This window comes from Poecilia mexicana, unplaced genomic scaffold, assembly GCF_051168715.1.
Source record: "Poecilia mexicana isolate PSO_F unplaced genomic scaffold, ASM5116871v1 scaffold_3, whole genome shotgun sequence".
Taxonomy (NCBI): domain Eukaryota; kingdom Metazoa; phylum Chordata; class Actinopteri; order Cyprinodontiformes; family Poeciliidae; genus Poecilia; species Poecilia mexicana.
In genome coordinates, this window is record NW_028263372.1 from 5,229,197 (window position 1) to 5,249,169 (window position 19,973).

General features: G+C 37.4%; 1 protein-coding gene across 1 annotated transcript in view; it reads right to left on the reverse strand.

Moving 5' to 3' along the window:
* Nucleotides 1-1,075: 1,075 nt before the first annotated feature.
* LOC106925762 (CD81 antigen) overlaps nucleotides 1,076-19,973 on the reverse strand; it is a 31,117-nt gene continuing 12,219 nt past the window's right edge. The window contains exons 3-8 of the mRNA XM_015000242.2: nucleotides 10,917-11,014; nucleotides 10,760-10,834; nucleotides 8,904-9,023; nucleotides 8,665-8,763; nucleotides 3,779-3,862; nucleotides 1,076-2,644 (exon numbers count right to left, since the gene is read on the reverse strand). Of these exons, the coding sequence (XP_014855728.2) occupies nucleotides 2,582-2,644; nucleotides 3,779-3,862; nucleotides 8,665-8,763; nucleotides 8,904-9,023; nucleotides 10,760-10,834; nucleotides 10,917-11,014 (539 nt within the window). The 3' untranslated portion in view covers nucleotides 1,076-2,581. The remainder of the gene's footprint in view (nucleotides 2,645-3,778; nucleotides 3,863-8,664; nucleotides 8,764-8,903; nucleotides 9,024-10,759; nucleotides 10,835-10,916; nucleotides 11,015-19,973) is intronic.

A 19,973-nucleotide genomic window follows, 5' to 3' on the forward strand; every position in this document is an offset into this window, starting at 1 on the left:
ACTGTTTGTATTCACACCTGAATCAAGTGACTGATTTCCTCATCGGCAGGTCAAGTTCTACAGAACCCTGTTGACCCAATGAAATGATTCAAGTGTGTTGAAGCAGAGAACGTAGCGGCTGCTGCCGCTGGCTCTGGACAGAAAAAAAAATCTCAAATATTGAAACAAGGAAAAGTGAAAACTTCAAATTGAAATTTATTCAAAAACTGAATAAACCTTGGGCTCGGTGGTGAACCAAAGGTTTTATTATAGGCCACACAGTAACAGATTCTTAAAGCTTCAGTGTGTAAATTTTATTCTTTCTCTTTTCTTTTTTTACATATTTGTTGAAACTGTCACCATGTTGGGAGTGTGGTATGAAACAAATCTGTGAAAAAAACAAACAAAAAAATATCAGGAAACTAGAAACCAATCAGAGCCAGGAGGAGGGTCATAGTGCTGTCAATCAGCATCCATGTGGCACTGCTCTCCCCTCTCCTGCACGCCCCATGTTCTCTCTGCAATGCTGCAGCTAGCATAACCTGTCCTGAATGCTTATGCTTGTTAGCATGACCACTGGTGACTGAATAAACAGTTTTCCTGTAATGGTATGTTGTTTCTCTACCATTAGCACATTGAGCATCGAGTACATGAGGTTGATTGACAGTGTCAAAACCCTCCTCTTGGCTCTGGTTGGTTGTTTTGCTGCATTTATTCAGGTGGCAATGGTAGCTCAGGGAGAAGATCAATCTTTTCACAGATTATCTGTCTTATAACATACTGTCATGTAATGCATCAAAAATACTCATCTGGATATGGACTAACTGACCCCTCCATGGTTCGAACCGTCATGTTAAATATAATCCTGGGCCAAGTTGGGTGACACACATGGATTTTTAAAACAGTTTGTTAAAAAAAAAACAACATTAATTCAGTAAAACTCTTTAAATCTGTGATCATGATTACTGATAATTATTTATATTTTTTGTCAGAAGAGTTCTATTCTATCTACAGGTTCATGTATTACTCACTGATAAAGACTTGTCCATATCACAGCGCAGCATGCTTTGAAACAAAGACCAGACCAGCAAATTACTTACTTGGAAAATACATTTAATCCCTTTAAATCCGGGCAAAACAAAGTCCACAAGGGCAAAAAGAGGGCCAGACTTTTGGCAGTGAACATTCTTTGTCAAATAAAGTATATCAACTTGGAGAAACGCACTGTGTCCTCATTAAGAGCCAAATAAATGCTGTACTTTATTCTTTTTAGTTAATTTTAATAATCTGGGGGAAAAGCTGACCCTGCCACTGAACACCTCTCTCCCCCTCACCAGACTTTGTTTGACGTACCAGACAAAGATATTGCGATACAAAGAGAAAAAAGGCATACATTGTTCTCTACAACCTTCTCTACTAGGATACATTAAAGGTGTATTACACACTTCCACTGTTTCTCAGTTTACAAGGCATGGTTTATATAGGCTAAGACTTCATAGGGGGTTAGAAAGATGCAGTGAAGTGGTGTTTATTTCCAGGCAGTGCTGATGTGCAGCTGTGTGTGCGTGTGTGTGTGTGTGTGAGCAACAGCTGCATCTTGTAGAGTAAATTTGGACCCAAACAGATCTGCTGCCTCTACCCCATCTGGGCCTCTACTAAAATATGTTCTTACATGGATGGTAAACATCAATGCTCAGAGGTCAGAGGTCAGAGAAGGACGTCACCATGTAAACGGAGACGGATACAGTGGTCAACGACATGCAAAAACCACAAAGGAAGTCAGAAGTTATGATAAACCTACAAGCATAACTTCCGTTGTGGCTCGGTCTTGTCGTCGTACTCACTTTTAAATTCACTACGGCAGCTGGTGAGGGTAAGTAAAGATCTAAACGTTTAGTTTAAGTGCAAGAAAAACTTTTTTTCTTCCTAATATTAGTAAATACTTGCAGGAAACACTGGTGACTGGTGTTCCTAGCAGCGTTTGAGATGAACTAGATTCATGCAGACATACCATATTAACATGGATGCGGGGTGAGCTTCGTCTGTCGATAAGGCCGACCGCTGTAGTGTTAGTAACACACAGTCTAAAGCAAGACAATCAATCAGAGGTTAGTAAAGAGAAACTACTGGATAGACACCTTGTGTAATACCATGTCTATGCTCAGGCAGACATAAAGCACTGTTAACATATATTTATATACAGTTTATACAGAAAACAGTCAAATAAACCCATAAAACAGAGAATGTATCAGCATGATCATAGGCAGGACTGAAGTAAAAACCAATACACACAAAACAAACTTTAAAAACAAAATCTCCAAAGAACTACAGCACCTTGACCGGTGATTAGAACCAACCAATGATTGATTAAAAATACGCTACACATCGTAAAAGCATAGGGCTACTTGTATATGACAGCATCTGTGAATAAAAAAACATGGAACAGTGTAATGAAGATTTTTTTTGTGTGTTTTTTTTTTTTTCAGGGCAGCATTTTAAAGAGCTGACCAAATCCAGCAAGCATTATATGATATAATTTGAAGTTATAAAGAAAAGAAAAACAGGATGTGACTGATGTGGTTCTTCCATCCACTCAGCTGCTTTAATACACGGGGCTGTTGCGGATGCCGCAGCACAACACCATGCTGAAGATCATCTCAAAGATCTGCCAGGAGAAACAGAGACATCACACTCAGTGACAACAGACCAACATGTTTACTTTCATCTTTCATTTGTTTTCCAGATGATAATTATAAACTAAGCAGTAGGAAGTGTTCTGGCACTTATCTAATATAAGAACTCAACAGGCAAGGTAAAACGTTACAATGTGCTAGTTATCAAAGTTAGAATTGACTGACAAGTAATAAAATTTTCAAGATTTTTTCATAAAATCTTATTTAATATTTAAGTTAAAAAGAATAATCTTCCTGAATAATAATGGCTCTTGATAATTGAACAATATGAGAAAAACATGCAACTGTAATAATGCTCTTGAATATTATAAGGTAATATGGAGTTGCAGTTAACCCATACTTGACTTAGCATCTCTCTTTTTGTTTTTAATCAAAGTATTAATTTATTTTACATCACAGTAGACGTTACAGCAACGGTATGTTACATTAGTGAAAAAGAAAAAACAAAGTACTGTGGGCTAAAAAATGGATATTAATGAGAGTGTGCACGTGTGTGTGCAAGCAATGGTAGTGAACTGAATGAATTAACACTGACGTTATCAGTGTGTAAAGCAGTTAAAACAACAATCAAGTTGATCAGAAATCAGTAAATTATGTGTAAGAGCTTCAAATAATAGAGTTAAAAGTTCATTCTACTAAATGGAGTTTATTAGATCATTTACAGGAATTACAGAAAGAGAATAATTCTCAATCATTCCATTTTTGGGGATAAAATAGGCTGTGTATTTGGCCAGCCAAGTCTGACTATGTTCCATCTGAAATATCATAGCCTACCAGAGTTTCAGTCTAACCATCCTTTGAGATGCTTGGATTTAAAACAAGCATGTTAGGTTTGAAGCCTATGAATAGACCTGCTACCATGGAGATATGCTACCATCACAGTGATGTATTTTGGTTCTGTGCTTTATTTCTTTAAGAAAACGCTAGACCTTAATATGATTAGAATCAGACTTCTATTACACAATAAATATCCTGTGCAATTATGTATATGATAAAAAAGTCTACATCTACGTTTTGTATTTTAGTTGAATGTTAAATCTTGATCAATGTATAGAGTAATAACAACATAATAACTCAGCTCAGCAGAAACATCTTCAGGATCTCACCATTATGACAGCAACCACCAGTGCAGCGATTCCCACCAGATAAATCTTATCTGAAAAGAGTTCGTCGATTTTCCCGTGGCAGTCCTGAAAACAAACACACAGTTAGAATTCCAGTCCTGTGTTTTGGATTCAGACTGAAGCTTTTACTTACAGTAAATTTTTTTTAACACTCTCAATTTGGGATAACAGTCAAATGAATTTGATATTAAGAAAATCACTGGATGCTACACTATTTTAAGGAAAAGTTTTCTTTATATTAAGGGGGGAAATGAATAATTACAATAAAACCAAATTTGAACCTTAATTATGATAAACCCAGTAGGTCGGGGAGAATTAGGCCAGAAAAGATATCATGTAAAATGTCACTTCCATGTTTAGTAAAGCAGTAGACAAGTGTTAATGTTAAATAGTGACAACTGTACACTATTTAATGTACAGTCTCTTATTTGTATAAAAATATTTTTTTCATTAGCTAAAATCTGCATGCTTCCAGTTACCTTTAGCTTACAGCTGGTGCAGCTGAATTTCTCCACTGAGGGGCAATAAAGGATATTTCTATTGTTTTCTAATATGTACCTTTGAGTCAGTTGGGCAATTATTTTATTAGAACTGTTTATCTTTCATATGCCTCTATGGGCTTCTACTTGCCTGTTACTTTGCTGTTGATACAAATAGTTTTTACTGCTGAGTGACAGATAAAGGATCCTTCTATAATATAACAAATTGTATTGATCTGAAGTATGCAAAACATGTGCTTTACAGTGTAAGCAATATTCAGAACTATTCAGCTGCAGCCCTGTACATGTCTGTCTGTTGTAATTTCATAGAATATTTGTCAGATTACAGCAGATCTTTGGAGAAGGGCAGTGTCTCTTGTGGCTGACCTCAGAGGACATGCGGCTATTTGGGCCAGAATGGGTCTGCTTTCATTTCATTTTGATGCGAATAATGCATTTTTCTCATATCAGTTATAGCAAGATATTGATTATTTTGACATCCCTTCTAGTGCAGCTCTGCCCCACCACATTCTTGGCTGTTTTAACCCTCAGTGCCTGGCCTCACAGGAACCACATAGCGACCGCGCCGCTGAGTTACGTGGCAAGGCTCCTCTCTGTCCTCTGCTTCACTCATGATAATCATTTCAGTTCCGTGACTTCCTGTCTACTTCCTGTTTCACTGTGTCACACATTAACTGATGCATTACAATTATAAAAAAAAAAGCAGCAGCTTTACAAAAATTTTAACTCACAACTGGAGTGAACAAATGAACTCTGCAGAGCTATGCATACTGCAGTGTAAGAAGAGGAAATGGTAGTTCCCAATTATCAAGCTTCATATGTAAAATGTTTTGTGGTTGGCACTTTTCATTTCCTTTTTTTTCAGCATGTCATTTTGCAAAAAGCTTTTTTTTTCTCTTCCTGCTCTGCATCAGGAGCAAACACAGCTTGTCCAGAATCTTGTTTCTTCATTTGTTAGATCAAATAGGTTATTTGCAGTAAAAAATAACATATAAAGTAACATGTATGCCTTGCCAACAAAATAAAGTTTTTATATGTAGTGTTTTTGGTTGGTCTGAACATTGTGAAGCATTAAGCACCCTCAGGTATTTTGGAAAGGTTTACTCAAACTTTGAGAGACATTTATTTCAGACGGAAAAACAACAGTAAAAATACCATGGGCTATTTAGTCTTAGAAATTTGACTACTGTATTGTTTATGCTGCAATGCATCCTGGGTAGAAAATGTAGAGGGGGTGCAGAGGTGCTAGCTCCATCCACCCAAGAAAGCAATGTCTGAGTAACTTTGAGCTCTTCTCTTTTAACACATTGAATAGAAGACAACGCATAAATGTCAAATGGAAAATGAAGATTCCCGTTTGATGGGAATCTTCATTTCCCGATGAGGAGGACCAAACGGAGGAAGAGGAGAATCAGAAGAAGCTGGTGTTTGTGCTGCCACTGCTTGGCAAACCCTGAGCTGCAGCCTTTCAAGGTTAGCATCAGGATCAAATCATTAATCCAACTATATGAGAATAGTGGGTTACAAAAACTTAAGCCATGTTTCCATCAGCGGTTTTATGTGTGCATTTTGAAGCAACAAAATTCAGTATAACATCCTCATTTTTGCAAAGTGTTTACGCTCACTTGAGGTGGTGAGCTTCAAGAGACTCTTTTTCAGTATGCACTTTGAAAGACAGTTCGTGTATAAATAGAAAGATGGAAACCAAGTTCTGACCAAGTTCTAACAAAGTGAACATTCTCATCTACTAGTGAGTCTGCGTCTTACAAGGCACAGACTCACTAATTAATTTTTTATTGAGAAAAATTATTTTTTCAATAATTATGACTGTTTACCAGAGGTATGAAACTCAGAAATTTTCAAAGCCCAAACCTCCAGCTGAGAGGGGAGGAATGCAGCTTTGGGAGGCTGGTGAGGCACTGCAGGCTGGGATGGGAGGAGAGGACTGCTGAGATGTGTGTTCCAAGCTAATTAGCAACCTTTACTTCCTGTTTATTATAACTATGTGTAGAATAAACAACTGACAAAATGGCGTTTGGCGTGGCTCAAAACCAGTAGATGGAAATGCCAGATTCACATTTCCTTCTTTTATTTTTGGGATATTTCAAACGTTTGCCTAAAACTTGCATTTGTCCTTTCAGACGTTTTATGGGCCTTCACAACAGAGTGCTAGCGTTAATTTCTCATGTTTAGGCTCAGCTCCACTAACACCCACACCATCAGCCCAGCATGCATTGCAAAGATGAGAAAATGGGAACCTCAATACATGAAAAATATCACAGAGATACACAATTTTTGAAACAATTCTGAGGTTTTACATATAACAAACAACTTTAAGGGTAACTTTAAGGGTAATAGGAAATTAGAACAAATTAGCCCAACGAGTTCAACAGGTCATGGATCATTTTGACAACATATTAAGCCCTCCAGTCCTCGAGGGCTTCCATCCTGCAACTTTTAAATTCACCTCTGCTCCAAAATGTCTGAATTTCCTCACCAGCATTCATTCCTCTCTGCAATAGTCTGGAAACGAGCAGTTTATTTGATCCAGGTGTGTTTGAGCAGAGACACACCTAAAAGTTACCGGATGATAGCCCTCGAGGACTGGAGTTGGTGACCCCTGTGTTAAATAATCCAAAAATATTGGATTATTTAACACAAATAAACTAAAATGTGACTAAAATGAGAATTAGTCACTACCTTTAAATCTGGAATAACACCAAAACATGTTTTCTCCCCATTTCAATTCTGATTTTAAGGCAGCATTTCACTGAGAAGAGGAATCACTACAACATGATATTATGAAGATCAGGCTGTGAAATGAGATAAAGAAAAACTTTTAAAGTTAGACATCATCTGATGCCTAACTTTAATATTTTTTGGTTCTGCTCTAATCTGAACCTCCACTTAAGTATTTATTCACATTGGTCCTTTATCCATCTCTTTCTAGCTCTCATGTCCCTACAGAAAAAAGCATCCTCTGCAGCATGACGCTACCACCATCATGTTTCAGTTTAAGAATGGTGTGTTCAGTCTGTGTTAGTTTTCTGTTTAAGGTCATGTTTCAGTGATTAAGTTAGTAACAGGTTGCTTTTTTTGTTACTAATCACTTTCCAACATTAGCTAAAGCTGTCCTCCACCGCTCCACATTAAGATGAAGAGTCAGCGCCTCCTGTCTGCAACTGCCAGAGGGACGCTTCATACCAATTTGATGACCAGTGATTTAAGACGATGTTCTTAATGTGGTTATAGTCCACCGAAAGGAAATGTGGTTTTATGACCCCAATAAATAACATCTGCCACCAGGAGGTTGCTCAGAGTTTCTTTGGTTTAATAGTTATACTTTAAAGGAGTAAATTGACCCAAACTAGGATAAGAACTGCATTTAATAGAAATTGTGTAATAAGAAAAACAGTTACTAATAAATAACATTATATGTAGGTTGTGAACATTTTAAAGGAGCAGTCTTAGGTATTTTCCAGAGGCATTTCATAGCACAATCAGGTAACTATGTTACCTTCAATAGTTGTAAAAATGTTAAACATCAAATAGAACTTTAAAAAAATTTCAAGGCATTAGATTTCAGTTCAATGCCTTGAAATTGGGCCTCTGTCTCTTTAAAAACTCCTGCTCTTTCTAAAACTCTGCCTTCAGGAAGTTATTACAACATGGCTGTTCTATTAACTCGAGTAAGCGCTGTACTGAGATGTAGCTTTTATGTTGAGCTCAGTAGATGCACAGTTCCTTCAGGTGTTTGCTAATTGCTGCTGGCTATTCTGAAGGAGCTGAGTGGTAGAGTCATGGCGGTGAAAGATCGGAAGCTTAGAAACTGCAGCTCCACAGAGGAGCTGCCTCTTGAAAGCAGTGCTAAGTTCACCCAGGTGTTTGGCACAGCTGAATGGTTGCCATGGAGATTAAAAGATTTCTCAAACACGCATGATATAATCAAGGCAACACTCTGAGTATGTTTATGATGTCGTCATCACAGCATAACGTAAAGCTCAAAAAAGCCAATTTTACGTTAAGGCTATTTATCTCTAGAATTCTCAACAATACTGCTCTAGAATAAGAAATAAACTAACATGAAAATGTCAAATTCACTTGTGTAGAAAGTTTTGTTTCTGGTTAAAAAAAAAAAAAATAAAACATGGCTCCTAAATGTACCTACAAATTGCTGAATTGGCATGTAGAACTTGAATTGCATTTAATAATTTGTACTTAACTACAAAATGAGCCTAATATAGACTTCCAGAATGGGTGTATGAACATAAAGCGGTCTAGAAAAGCCTTGAAAATGGACATATTATCAAAAGCCTGTTTCTGGCTGAGGGTGAAAAGGAAAATGCTGACATAGGTGATATTACTTACAACAAGGGTCCATTGGCTGGAGCAGACGTCCTGAAAGCCGACTTTACTTGTTATCACTGAGAAAGCTGAGGTCACCTTGTCCTTACCACAGCATTGAAGCTGAAACATAAAAACATCACACAGATGACAGAATTAAAAGGTTTTTACAAGACACCAAATTTTGACTTGATTTTGTTCCAAGAGGCAGTTTTACACAGTTCATTTCTGCTGGTTTAGTTTTCAATCTAACATGGTCGTACCGTCTCATGGAAGGCCTTGAGCACTTGTTCAACAGCCTTCTTTTTAGTCTGGTCATTAAGGGTGTCTGATATGGCCATGTCATAGACAGAGTCATAGAACTTCTTCATTTCCTTTGAAACCTGGAAAAGAAACCAGATTTTATAATAGCAGTTTCACCCACATTAGAACCAAAAGGTGGTGGCAGGTGGTTTGGAGCTCTGACTGAATAAGAGAAGTGACAAACAGAAGGCAGCAGCTGGTTATGCAGTGAAAGTTCTGGTATTACCTACAATCTATGCAAAGGCATCATGTCAGAAACCGAATTTATAATAATATATAATATATAATTGCGCAATTTGAGAACATAAATTTGCCAATTTCAAAAACTCTTTTTTGTCAAGGAAAGGTTCTGGCGCTAGGATGAGGTGGGTTTTTGGCTGGATTAAAATTTGTTTGTTTCACAAAGCTGCTATGAAAACTTTTTTTGCTTCACACAAGTCACTTAACACCCGAACGTTAAACTGGCAGCACAAACCACAAAGAAGAAGAAAGGAAGTAATTGGAGGATGATGGCCTACCATGATTTTAGTAACTAATGTGTGAACAAACTCATTCACATGTAGGTTTTAAATAGCTTTATTTGTTAATGGAAAAATCCAAAACTGTTTCAACATTAGCCAAATATTGACAGTTTTGCACACATTTGTAGTAGAAATGCAGGAAAAGTTTGATCTGAGGTCAGCTTCTCACCTTCGTCCTCTTCTGGTGGCTAATGCACCAGAAGAGGGAACAAGGCCAAGAGCCAAGTCCCAGCTAGAGTTAAAAACTGTATAAATGTTCAAGTCAGTAAGACTGTTTTCGCTTTCTACCCATAGTTTTTGAATAAAACTGTAATACTGAAGTGAATTTCTTATTGATTACCTCATAATTTGGGCAACTAACTCATTGTAGTCCAGTTTCTCTTCTGCAGCTCCATTGGATGTTGAGTTAGATCTGCATATCACGAGAATAAACTGGGTAAAATTAAAGCTACTTTGTTCCCATTTTAAAAGCGACTCATACCAGACCATTCACTTAATAATGAAGCCAACTAATGGGCAATCCTAGAAAAAATCCTGCTAGAGGCTGCAGAAGACTGATAATGGACATGGATGTTTATCTTCCAGTGGGACAACTGAATGGTTCAAATCAAACCATTAGAGGCCCAGTCAAATTCTAGAATTTAATTAAATTGGAAAACTTTTCTGATACTGTCCACCTATAATTTTTCTGCGCTTGAGTAAAATTGGAGAGAATTATGGGCAGATTTCAGCATCCATATGTGCAAAGGTGGTAGAAACATTTCCCAAAGAAGATGTTGTTTTAACTACTCTATTCAGTTTATCTATAAAGTGCCTCACTTTACAAAAAAGTCCTTTTGGTCCAATCATACATTTGTTAAAATTTGTTCTAAGGAAACCCAGCAGATTGTGTTGTCATTGACTTTACAGAAACACCTCATACTGAGCTTGCATGTAGCAACAGGAGGGAGGAAAACTTCCTATTAATAGGCAGAACCAGAACTTGGCTCAGTATGAACAGCCATCTGACAAGGGTCACGTTTTACTTTGTATTCTACAAAGCACAACAAAGAGGAGCTAAAAATATACAGGATACACTTTTCCAATGTTTTTTGTAAACAATTTGAAAAAAAAATATAATTTTCCTTCTCCCTACTTGATTATGTTAAACTTTGTTTTAGTCTGTCATGTGAAAACCTAAAAAAAAATAAAATAAAACATTTTGTGGTTTTCATGTAATGAAATGTGCTAAAGTTCTGGGTGTGAATACTTTTGCATGGTACATTACTTTAGTCTCCACTTCTGTTTCCACTTACAGTGTCTTTGTTCATGTAACCCAAGATCCCAGCAGCAATTACACCAGCGAACAGGATGACCAGGCAGACGAAAAACTGCAGTAGAGAGGAAAGAGAAAGGAAACAATTAGAAGGCACTTTATGAGGCTGGAATGACTGCAGGATAAAACCAACTCACAGTTCCCAATAAACACTGGGACTCCTGAATAGCGCCGTAGCATCCAAGGAAACCGACCACCATCATCACAGTGCCCACCGCGATCAGAATGTGGACACCTGGACAGACAAATAAAAAAAAACACAGTAAAATCACGCTGTTTCAATATGGATCTGAACAAAAAACTTTGCTCAGTTAAATCTAGGCAGTACTATTTGACGTACAACAGGGGGCAGCACTCGGATTTTCTGTCAGCAGGAAAAAGTGAGTCATACTCCTTATTTGCACCCATGTTGTTCCCTCTTTTATTCCTTCTCCATAAAGCAACACAAATTGGTCTAGAAGGATATTAAACTGGCTCTGGAGTTCAGTTTTTCCCCCTCGCAATCTAACTATTGACCTTTGTGTCTTTGTTCTGATCTGGGCAGTTTATTTGACTTGGAAGATTAGATGGACGACTAGCAGAATGGAAAAAACGTGTCTGCTTGGTATTTAAGAGGTGACTCTCTCCTTTAAATGGTTTTCCTGAGTGATGATCCACACTAAGCTGACACAGTCAGAACTTCCTTACCTTTGTAGCACATATATAAAAAATAGAAAATGTAAAAATGACATTTGAAAAGCACTCAGCTTTCCTCTCAATTATAAATTATAAATATATCTGCAGAATTTCAAGAATGTATCACATGTAGTTTGTGAAACCCACTAGCTATGAAAGTAAGGGTCTCATAAATAGTGACATCATCTTGCTGGTGTTTCCTATAGTAGCAATTTGAATGATACGAAAAAAAAAGAAAAATCAAAACCTTTACTGGGTCAAATGTACAGAATCTTCATCTCATCAGCGGTGTGTTTGTTACTTGTTGGAATGGAACATTTTCTCATCTGCCTGTGAGGAACAGACAAAGACTGTTCTAAAATAATGCTACGCTAGGTCTGAGGCTAAAGCTTTCCCAGCCTTAACCAGTGATGTTGCTCCTTTGCTCAATTTGTTTGGCTCATGTCCTGTGGAGTAATAATAATAATGATACAAAAAAGGGCGTATTTATGAAATGCAATACACTTATAATACATTTATAAGTGCAATACAAATTGATTTGTGGTTCTGAAATATTTTACAGATGTAGCATGAATTTAAATTCAGCATTTTGAAAATCCACATTTTGCTGCCCAGCCCTATTCAATAATTTAAAATCTATACTCTGATGAGGGTCATTTATTTATGTTCATTGACTTTAGTTTGGCATTTAACACAATCTTACCAAACAAACTCCGGTAACACTTTATTTGAAGGGGGTTGAATAAGACTGTCATGACACTGTCATAAACATGACATAACACCTGTCATGAACATGAATAAGCCTTCATGAATTTTTATGACTGTTGTCATAAAGTGTCATTCGGTAAATTATGACACTTTTAATACAAAGTTGACATTATTTGAAATGTCTTTGTTATGACAACTTGACATTAACCAGGAAATCATTACTGTTTAAACTTTACCTTTAATAACATAAAGTTACCTAATTTTTAAAGTGCAATCAATAATACTTTTATAACAAATTTATACCAGTAATGATTTCTGGTTAATGTCAAGTTGTCATAACAAAGACATTTTGAATAATGTCAACTTTGTATTAAAAGTGTCATAATTTACCGAATGACGCTTTATGACAACAGTCATAAATATTCATGAAGGCTTATTCATGTTCATGACAGGTGTTATGTCATGTTTATGACAGTGTCATGTCAGTCTTATTCAACCCCCTTCAAATAAAGTGTTACCCAAACTCCTATTGGAACTGGGATAAGCAGTCTACTAAATAACTGGACATAAGACTTTAACCTTAATTAAACTTTAACCAACCACTCCCAGTGTGTGAAAGTAGGACCCTTATATTGCACCGATATAAGGGTCCTCAAGGCTGTGTGTTCAGTCCACTACTCTACACACATGACTGTTCTGCTTCCCAACCATCCAATCACATCACCAGGTTTGCAGAAAACAAAGTGGTCGATCTCACAGTAACTTATTTTTTAACAACAAAAAGACAAATGACATAATGGGACGTTTTTGCCTGTCCATCCATTCACCACTTTACAATAACAATGAGGTAGGAGAAAGACTCTCCAGCTTTGGGTTTCTGGGGCTGTTATATGACTTAACCTGGATTGATACATCACCATTATGGCGCGTCCAACTGTGACCCTTCTATCCGAAGAATCTAAAGAGAGCCAAATTTCCTAAAAGGTTTATTATTAACTTTTACAACTCTGCTATCCAAAGTTTGGTAACCTACAGACTTTCAGTGTGGTTCTCCAGCTAAGCAATCCAGAAGGTGGTGAGAATGGCTGGCAACCTGCCGGAGATCTTTGTCTACATATCCTGCTATTTACACAAAACACACAACATCCTGAGAAGCCAGTACCACCCAGCACTTCACCTGTTCCAAAGGCTGCCATGGAGAACATACAGGTAAGATCCACTAGGATGGTCAACAGGCTGTACCCTAAGGCTGTAAGATTGCTGACCATCATTGACTCCTTTTTCCCCCTACGTCCATTTAAGCATTTGCAATGGGTGAACTATTACTATCATTATTATTGCTCTTTATCAGATTGCACATGTACCATCTGCACTTCTTGCACTATGCCTGTCGGCTGACTCCCGAAGGTTTTTAGGTTATCACAACAAAAAACAAATTACTGAAAATGAAATTGAATTGAAGGTCAACAACATAATGCAAGGAGCTGTCATAACATGCTAATCTAGGAGGAGTGAATGCTGCTTGTTAAATTTTAAACATCAAGTAGGCAAAAGAAAAATGAAAATAAAAAATCAGCTTCTACATGGTTTGTGGCAAACTGTAAGCAGGAGTTCTTATGGAATTCTTTTCCCAACATCTCAGATTTGGACTAATAGTTGTCCTGTTGACAGATTCCCCCATAATGCTTGTGGATTTCACAGCTTTTTCACACACACGCACGCACGCACGCACGCACGCACGCACGCACGCACGCACGCAAACAAAAACTGAATTTATATTTGAGAACAAGTTCCACATAGATGGTTTATGAAACTAACTTGGCCGTGCAGGATTTTATTTAAGGTCAGCACAGAAAAGGGGCAGATTACAAATATATGCCAACCCATTTCAGATTTCAGTTTGTAAAATATATTGTAAGAAAATATTTTTCTTCCTACTTCATAATTATGAATTACTTTGTGTTGATCTATCACATACAGCTGCAGTGCTTAAAAGACATTTGTCATTTAAAAGTAATGCAAAAATCAAGCAGTATGAATACTTATCAATGTAGGAAAAGATAAAAAGGCAAAAACAGAAGAAAGCCACCAAATAAATCAAGAAAGGAAGTAAAATAAAAGTTTGAAATTATGACTAAAAAACAGTACATAATTTTAAGGTATGAACATGTTTAGAGTATTCCTGCATATTAGCAGTTACTACTAGTGTTTCATATTTACTTGATTTATGGGTTTTTTTCTACTTGACTGGGCAAGGCATATTGCATCACTTCCTGGGATTTTGATTTATTGCCACATGGTCTGTCTGATCAAAACTAAATGATTTGTGTTTTCATAAAGTGTATGTAAATATTTGATTGTTACTGTATTTCCCAAATGCTGTATAGTAAATGTTTCATCATAAATCTAATCAATGACTGGCTTAATTATTGATCAAGTTACCAATGGCTAAATGCCTAGACTGTCAGAGTCCACAGCCTCCTAATGGCCCACAGTAACAACTCTTCAGCCATGTTGGAAACACTCCTCTAACGCTTGTTCCAGGCTCAGAGGACGCCAGCTATCCTACACCATCACTCTTGCCTGTCAGCTCGGTCATAATTTAATTCTAGACCACTAACTGGGGCCATGCTTTGTATATATCCTATCTATCTCCCACATCCTCTTCACTCACTGAGCTAGACAAGTACGCGTGATTTCTAAATCAATAATTTTGCAAGTGCTCTGTCCATCTTTTATACTGGGCCGTTCAGATTGACACAGCACTTACAGTTTGTCAAATACCACCTTCATTTGGCATTCAGCCATCCTCTCTGTGCAATGCTCTCAAAAATTCCATCCATTTGAATGCTTTTTTCCCCAGATTGTCTTCCATTGTACTCTTTGGGTACAACTATTCATCAAGCATTACGAGTGGAAAAACTGGTGATCTCTCTCCCCGTTGCTGTACATAAAGTGGATTAAAATCCTCCTAAATTGAGGAAACTAAATGACACAATAGATGCTGTCAAGTTAATTCCTCTTGAGATCTTCTAAATTGACAGTATATTTAAACACTGAAAAGCCTGTTACCTGGCCTGAAGGTTCATAAGACTGCAGTCCTCTAACAAACTTTTTTTATTTTATTTTATTGTATTGACTGTTTCACAAAATTTTTAAATAAAGGTTGTCACTCTACGTTAGATTAACTTGATTAACTTTTGATTTAACTTTTTTTTGGTGTTGACACCAAAATTTATCTTGAGTACTAATAAAGGCAAACCAACTAGGTATATCTATTTATGGTAAGAAGCAGTTGGACAAGTGTAGATGAGTGTAAGTAATTAAAAAGTGGAAGAGCCACTTATTCACGATTCAGTACTTGTGGATTAATCTATTTACAGATTTGTATGTAAAGAGTGACTTCAAATTAGTATTTGAACATACCTAAAATATTCTAAACAAGATGAACATTGGGAAACTGGAATACCTGGGTGCAATCCTTGACATGCCATCTGGTGTTTGCAAAGGGAGAATCCAGAAGTTAGGTATTCAAACAATTTTTTGGAGGAGGTCTCATATAATTGTGGATTCTGCCAATTCATGGTCTGCTGTTATACCCATCTCCTGCATATACCAGGGGTCCACTGTAATCTAAACAGTTACTTTTCCTAATATTTCAGAGCTATGTTCAAGACATATAATCCTAATAGCAATAGCAGTTTCCAATGACGACAATGCTGACATGTTTTATTTCATGCTCATTTTAGATTCTAGGTCAACTTACCCAAACGGACAATTCAATGTACAGCTGACAAAGAAATCTAAAAAAAACGTAACAATAGAAGATTTATTTAGCATTAGTGCTACAGTCGGAGTAGGATGTCGTAGAGGTTACAGCTAAGCCATCCAGCTATTGTGCACAAATACAATACAAGTTTTCCTTGGAGCAATTTCCTTTTCCCTGTTTTGCTATAGTTTCTTAACAAAACAGCACAACTATAAAAACTATAATGATGTACACTAAGTATACTGGCTTTATCTGTTTTTAGAAAGTCCTTTTCTCCAACAGTGCCGTGTCATACATTGTCTGATGGCTCAGGCCTTAATCTGTTCACTTGTTTTATGCAGCACTACATTTCCCCCAGTGTAATATAAGCCTGGCAGGCCACCAGACTTTGCTTGTGCCCCCACCAGGCTAAGTGTTGCATTTATTTGTTATAGTTTCTTATACACCAATAACTCATGACAAAGATGGAGTAAAGAGTCTCTTTGTTGAAATGGTTGGAAGCACAATGGCAACATAGTATGTGAACACATCTGAGGTCAGGTGTCTTTTTATTCACTGGAATTCCAGAACCACTGCCTGTATTTACCAGTCTACACTGTAGACAGTCTGTGATTTGTCACTTTATTTGCTGAAGTTGTCACTTCAGCAAATAATGTGACAAGTCACAGATAAAGGTTTTTTTTTATTTTTTTAAATTGCACGCTTTAATTAGGATGAAACAGTTCAAGTGCAAAAATCTTTTATTTTTATTGTAATTGTGTTCGTTTGCTTTAGCATTCGAACACAGAGCATAGTAAGTTTTCTGGGAGAAATCGTGCAATATCACTTTGATAATGATCTATGGATGGTTAAATTCTTTGTAAAGATTTTTTAGCCACCTGTATTGGCTGGAACTTTATTAACTTGCTTGTTAAATGTTCTCCTGAAACATCAAACGTGTAAGCAGACAGAATCTTTCGATCCATCCCAGAGTATTAGCAAATTGTTGTACAGTCACAGCTTCCAAACTCTACTGTAAGTGATGCACATTATTCGGTTGCCATAAAAGAAAACAACCCTCATAAATTCTCCAATGTGTCCCAGAAATTAGGGACATTAGCAGCCAGGCATGTCAGAAAGGAAACGCCTATCCAACCCAAGAATTATATCTATTAGTTTGACAGAGTTCATTCCTGCAAATTGCAGTTAATCTTTATTTCTTCCAGTCTCAGGTGTCCTTCCATTACTTTCTGTGAGCCTTAGCATCTTTGGTACAGCAGTAGGCAAAAAGTGTGGACATCTACTAGAGAAAGACATTATTCAGTTCAGTTTGCATTATGTTTGCATACATAGTGTGAGCTCAAAGTTTGAATAAGTGTAGAAAAAAATTGATACTGCACTTATTACAGCAGTCATTTGAGATGTCAATACAGCACAGAAATGTTGAAGGAAACATGGTACAGCTCTCATCCATGTGTTGAATGAATCGACTGTTGTGCTAATAGCACAAAGCAGAACTGTAGCAATACAGTAAGGCCAGAAAAGTAGCCTGAGGTCATTCAGTGAAGCAGGGTCAGGTATTACATAAAAAAATTAAATAAAACCTCCAGCACCTAAATTAAACCAGAAGCAGAGAATCGCCTCAGCTGTTTGGAAAAGCAAAAAAGAAAAGATGCATGCTTCACATTAGGGCAGAAAGGAATCTCCACTTCTCTGGAGCTAGCTTGTTATTGCTGCCTGGAAAACTTAGGTGTAGTTTGCAATTTTACAAGCAAGCACAAAGGCTTGGCAAGAGAGTAGGGGCTTTATTACAGCAGTTAGCAACAAAAATGGAACATTTGAGATCTGGCCTCTCTCTGTCACACATGCCTCCTGCATTTCAGATAATGAATGTTTAGTATGTTCCATAGTTTCAGGGAAACTATGGAACATAGTTTGATTAATTCCGTCAGTGGGAATTAATCACTCTGAATCTCACTCTTTCAAAGACTGTTTCAAACTTGATCTTAATGTAAATTACAGTATGGATGATTTCCATTCAACTGATCAATAAATATGGGAAATTTGCTAAATCACAACAGAACAGAATGGTGGGCAGAAACTGGCCAATCAGTAAAAACAGCACATCTTGATAGTGGATAACAGAACAAGGTGGCGGGATGAAAAATGCATGAAAATAAAAGTTTAACACGCACCTAATTTTTGACCAAGTACGGGAGGCTTTCTCGTACATAGCACTTATTAAGGCCGACAATTGGGATCACTAAGCTTAAGACTTTGTAAGACCACATATAAAACCTGGTCTGTAGATCAGGGAGACACAGCTCATTGTGCGCTGCCTAATCGACAATAAATGATTAAAACCACACTAGATGTACCAATGTCACCCTTAATAGTTACTGACTTTAAGGTTTGAGGTATGTTTAATATCTTTAGGGGGTAAACTGTAGTGCAGCTAGCAGAAGAAACATTCACCAACAACAGATAGAGTAAATATGATTAAAAAAGGGGTGATCTTAACATTGACGGCTCAGTGACAAATGTACAGGTATTTCTGGAATTCCTATAAGCCAGTGGTCCCCAAAGTTGGTCCTTGAGGGCCGGCAGTATGCATGTTTTAGTTCTCTCCCTGATGGTAGTAACAACCTTCTCAGCATGTCAATGTTCTTCTTAGGCCTTCTAATGAGCCATCATTTGATCCAGGTGCGCTAAACCAGGGAGAGACCTAAAACATGCAGGATGCTGGCCCTCAAGGACCGACTTTGGGGACCACTGCTATAAACTGCTACGGTAATGTACATTTACTCCAGACTGGACATGTCTGTGGGACCTCCCTGCACATGTTTCACTGACTCATGTTGGTTTCTTAGGACCTCTATGATTTGGGAGAAGACAGGAAGTTTAATTCAACTTGTGCAATGGTGAGTCAAGGGGAGTCATGTTTTGCAACATCCTGAAGTTCTACTATTGTCCCTCAACAGGGCTGACAGCAGCAGAACTATCAACATATTCCATATGAAGCTGATTAGTCAATCCTTGTTTTATTTCATCTCGTCTTTCTCTGGGCACACACTGAGTTTTCAGGAGTTTTACACATATAACAGAATCTCTACAGGTTTGCATAAGTGTGGAGGGCTTGACATCATAATGTACATTTTCACAATGGTTTAAAACAATAATTTGTGGACCAGGAATTTCAATATACTTCTCTAAAAACCTAAACTCAATTATTCTTCATGTATCACAATCAATCTGATTCAATCATAAATTGAATTTTTTTGAATTTAGGGTTAGGGTTAATCTGACCAACATCACAGGAGTGATCAGATTTCTTTGGGTCAAAAAATGGTGGAGAAAAACAGAAGTTTGCACTCCCCCTTTAAAAGACTGGGGTGTCCCTGCTCAACTTGCTCCATTGTTCAGGAACTTATGATCAAGTCATCGTAGGTACAAAGTCAGATTTAAAAACAAAGAAAAATTTATTTAATCCCAAACATAATTCTGCTGTCAGATACTCTTTGTGACACAAAGCCTAAAGGGATTATGCAACTTGTATGAAAGTGCTTTTATCAGCTTTTTTGCTGATGAGGAAACAAATGTAATTTAGCAGGAAAATTACTAGATAGGAATTTGGACATGGATGCTGAGGAATGTCCCAAATCAGATTTAAACCTTAGTTCCAGTCAAGAACAAGTTGAGCAAACTTCTGGTTATGTAAGCGCCGCTTACTGCAGTTCTGCTGTTCAGAAAGCACTCAAAGCGCGAGTTCTGAAAGTATGTATATATTTATTAGTGCAGGGGGAGGGGTCGTCATGTTTGGTTTATGTTGAGGGATTTTTCAGTGTGTGGGGGTTCTGAGAGACAAAAGGAGAAAACAGATGGAGGAAAAAGAGAAGGTGGGAGGGATTAAGGAAAAATGAAGAGACATAAAGCGACTTTAACACTAACCACAACCAGACGGGGAGATGTGGGTGGAGCTACAGCGTTGAGAAATAGGGCGGTGAAAAGAAAAGGGAGCTCTCTGAAAATGGGGGTGGGGGGCTGATGGGAAAAGTGGGAAGGG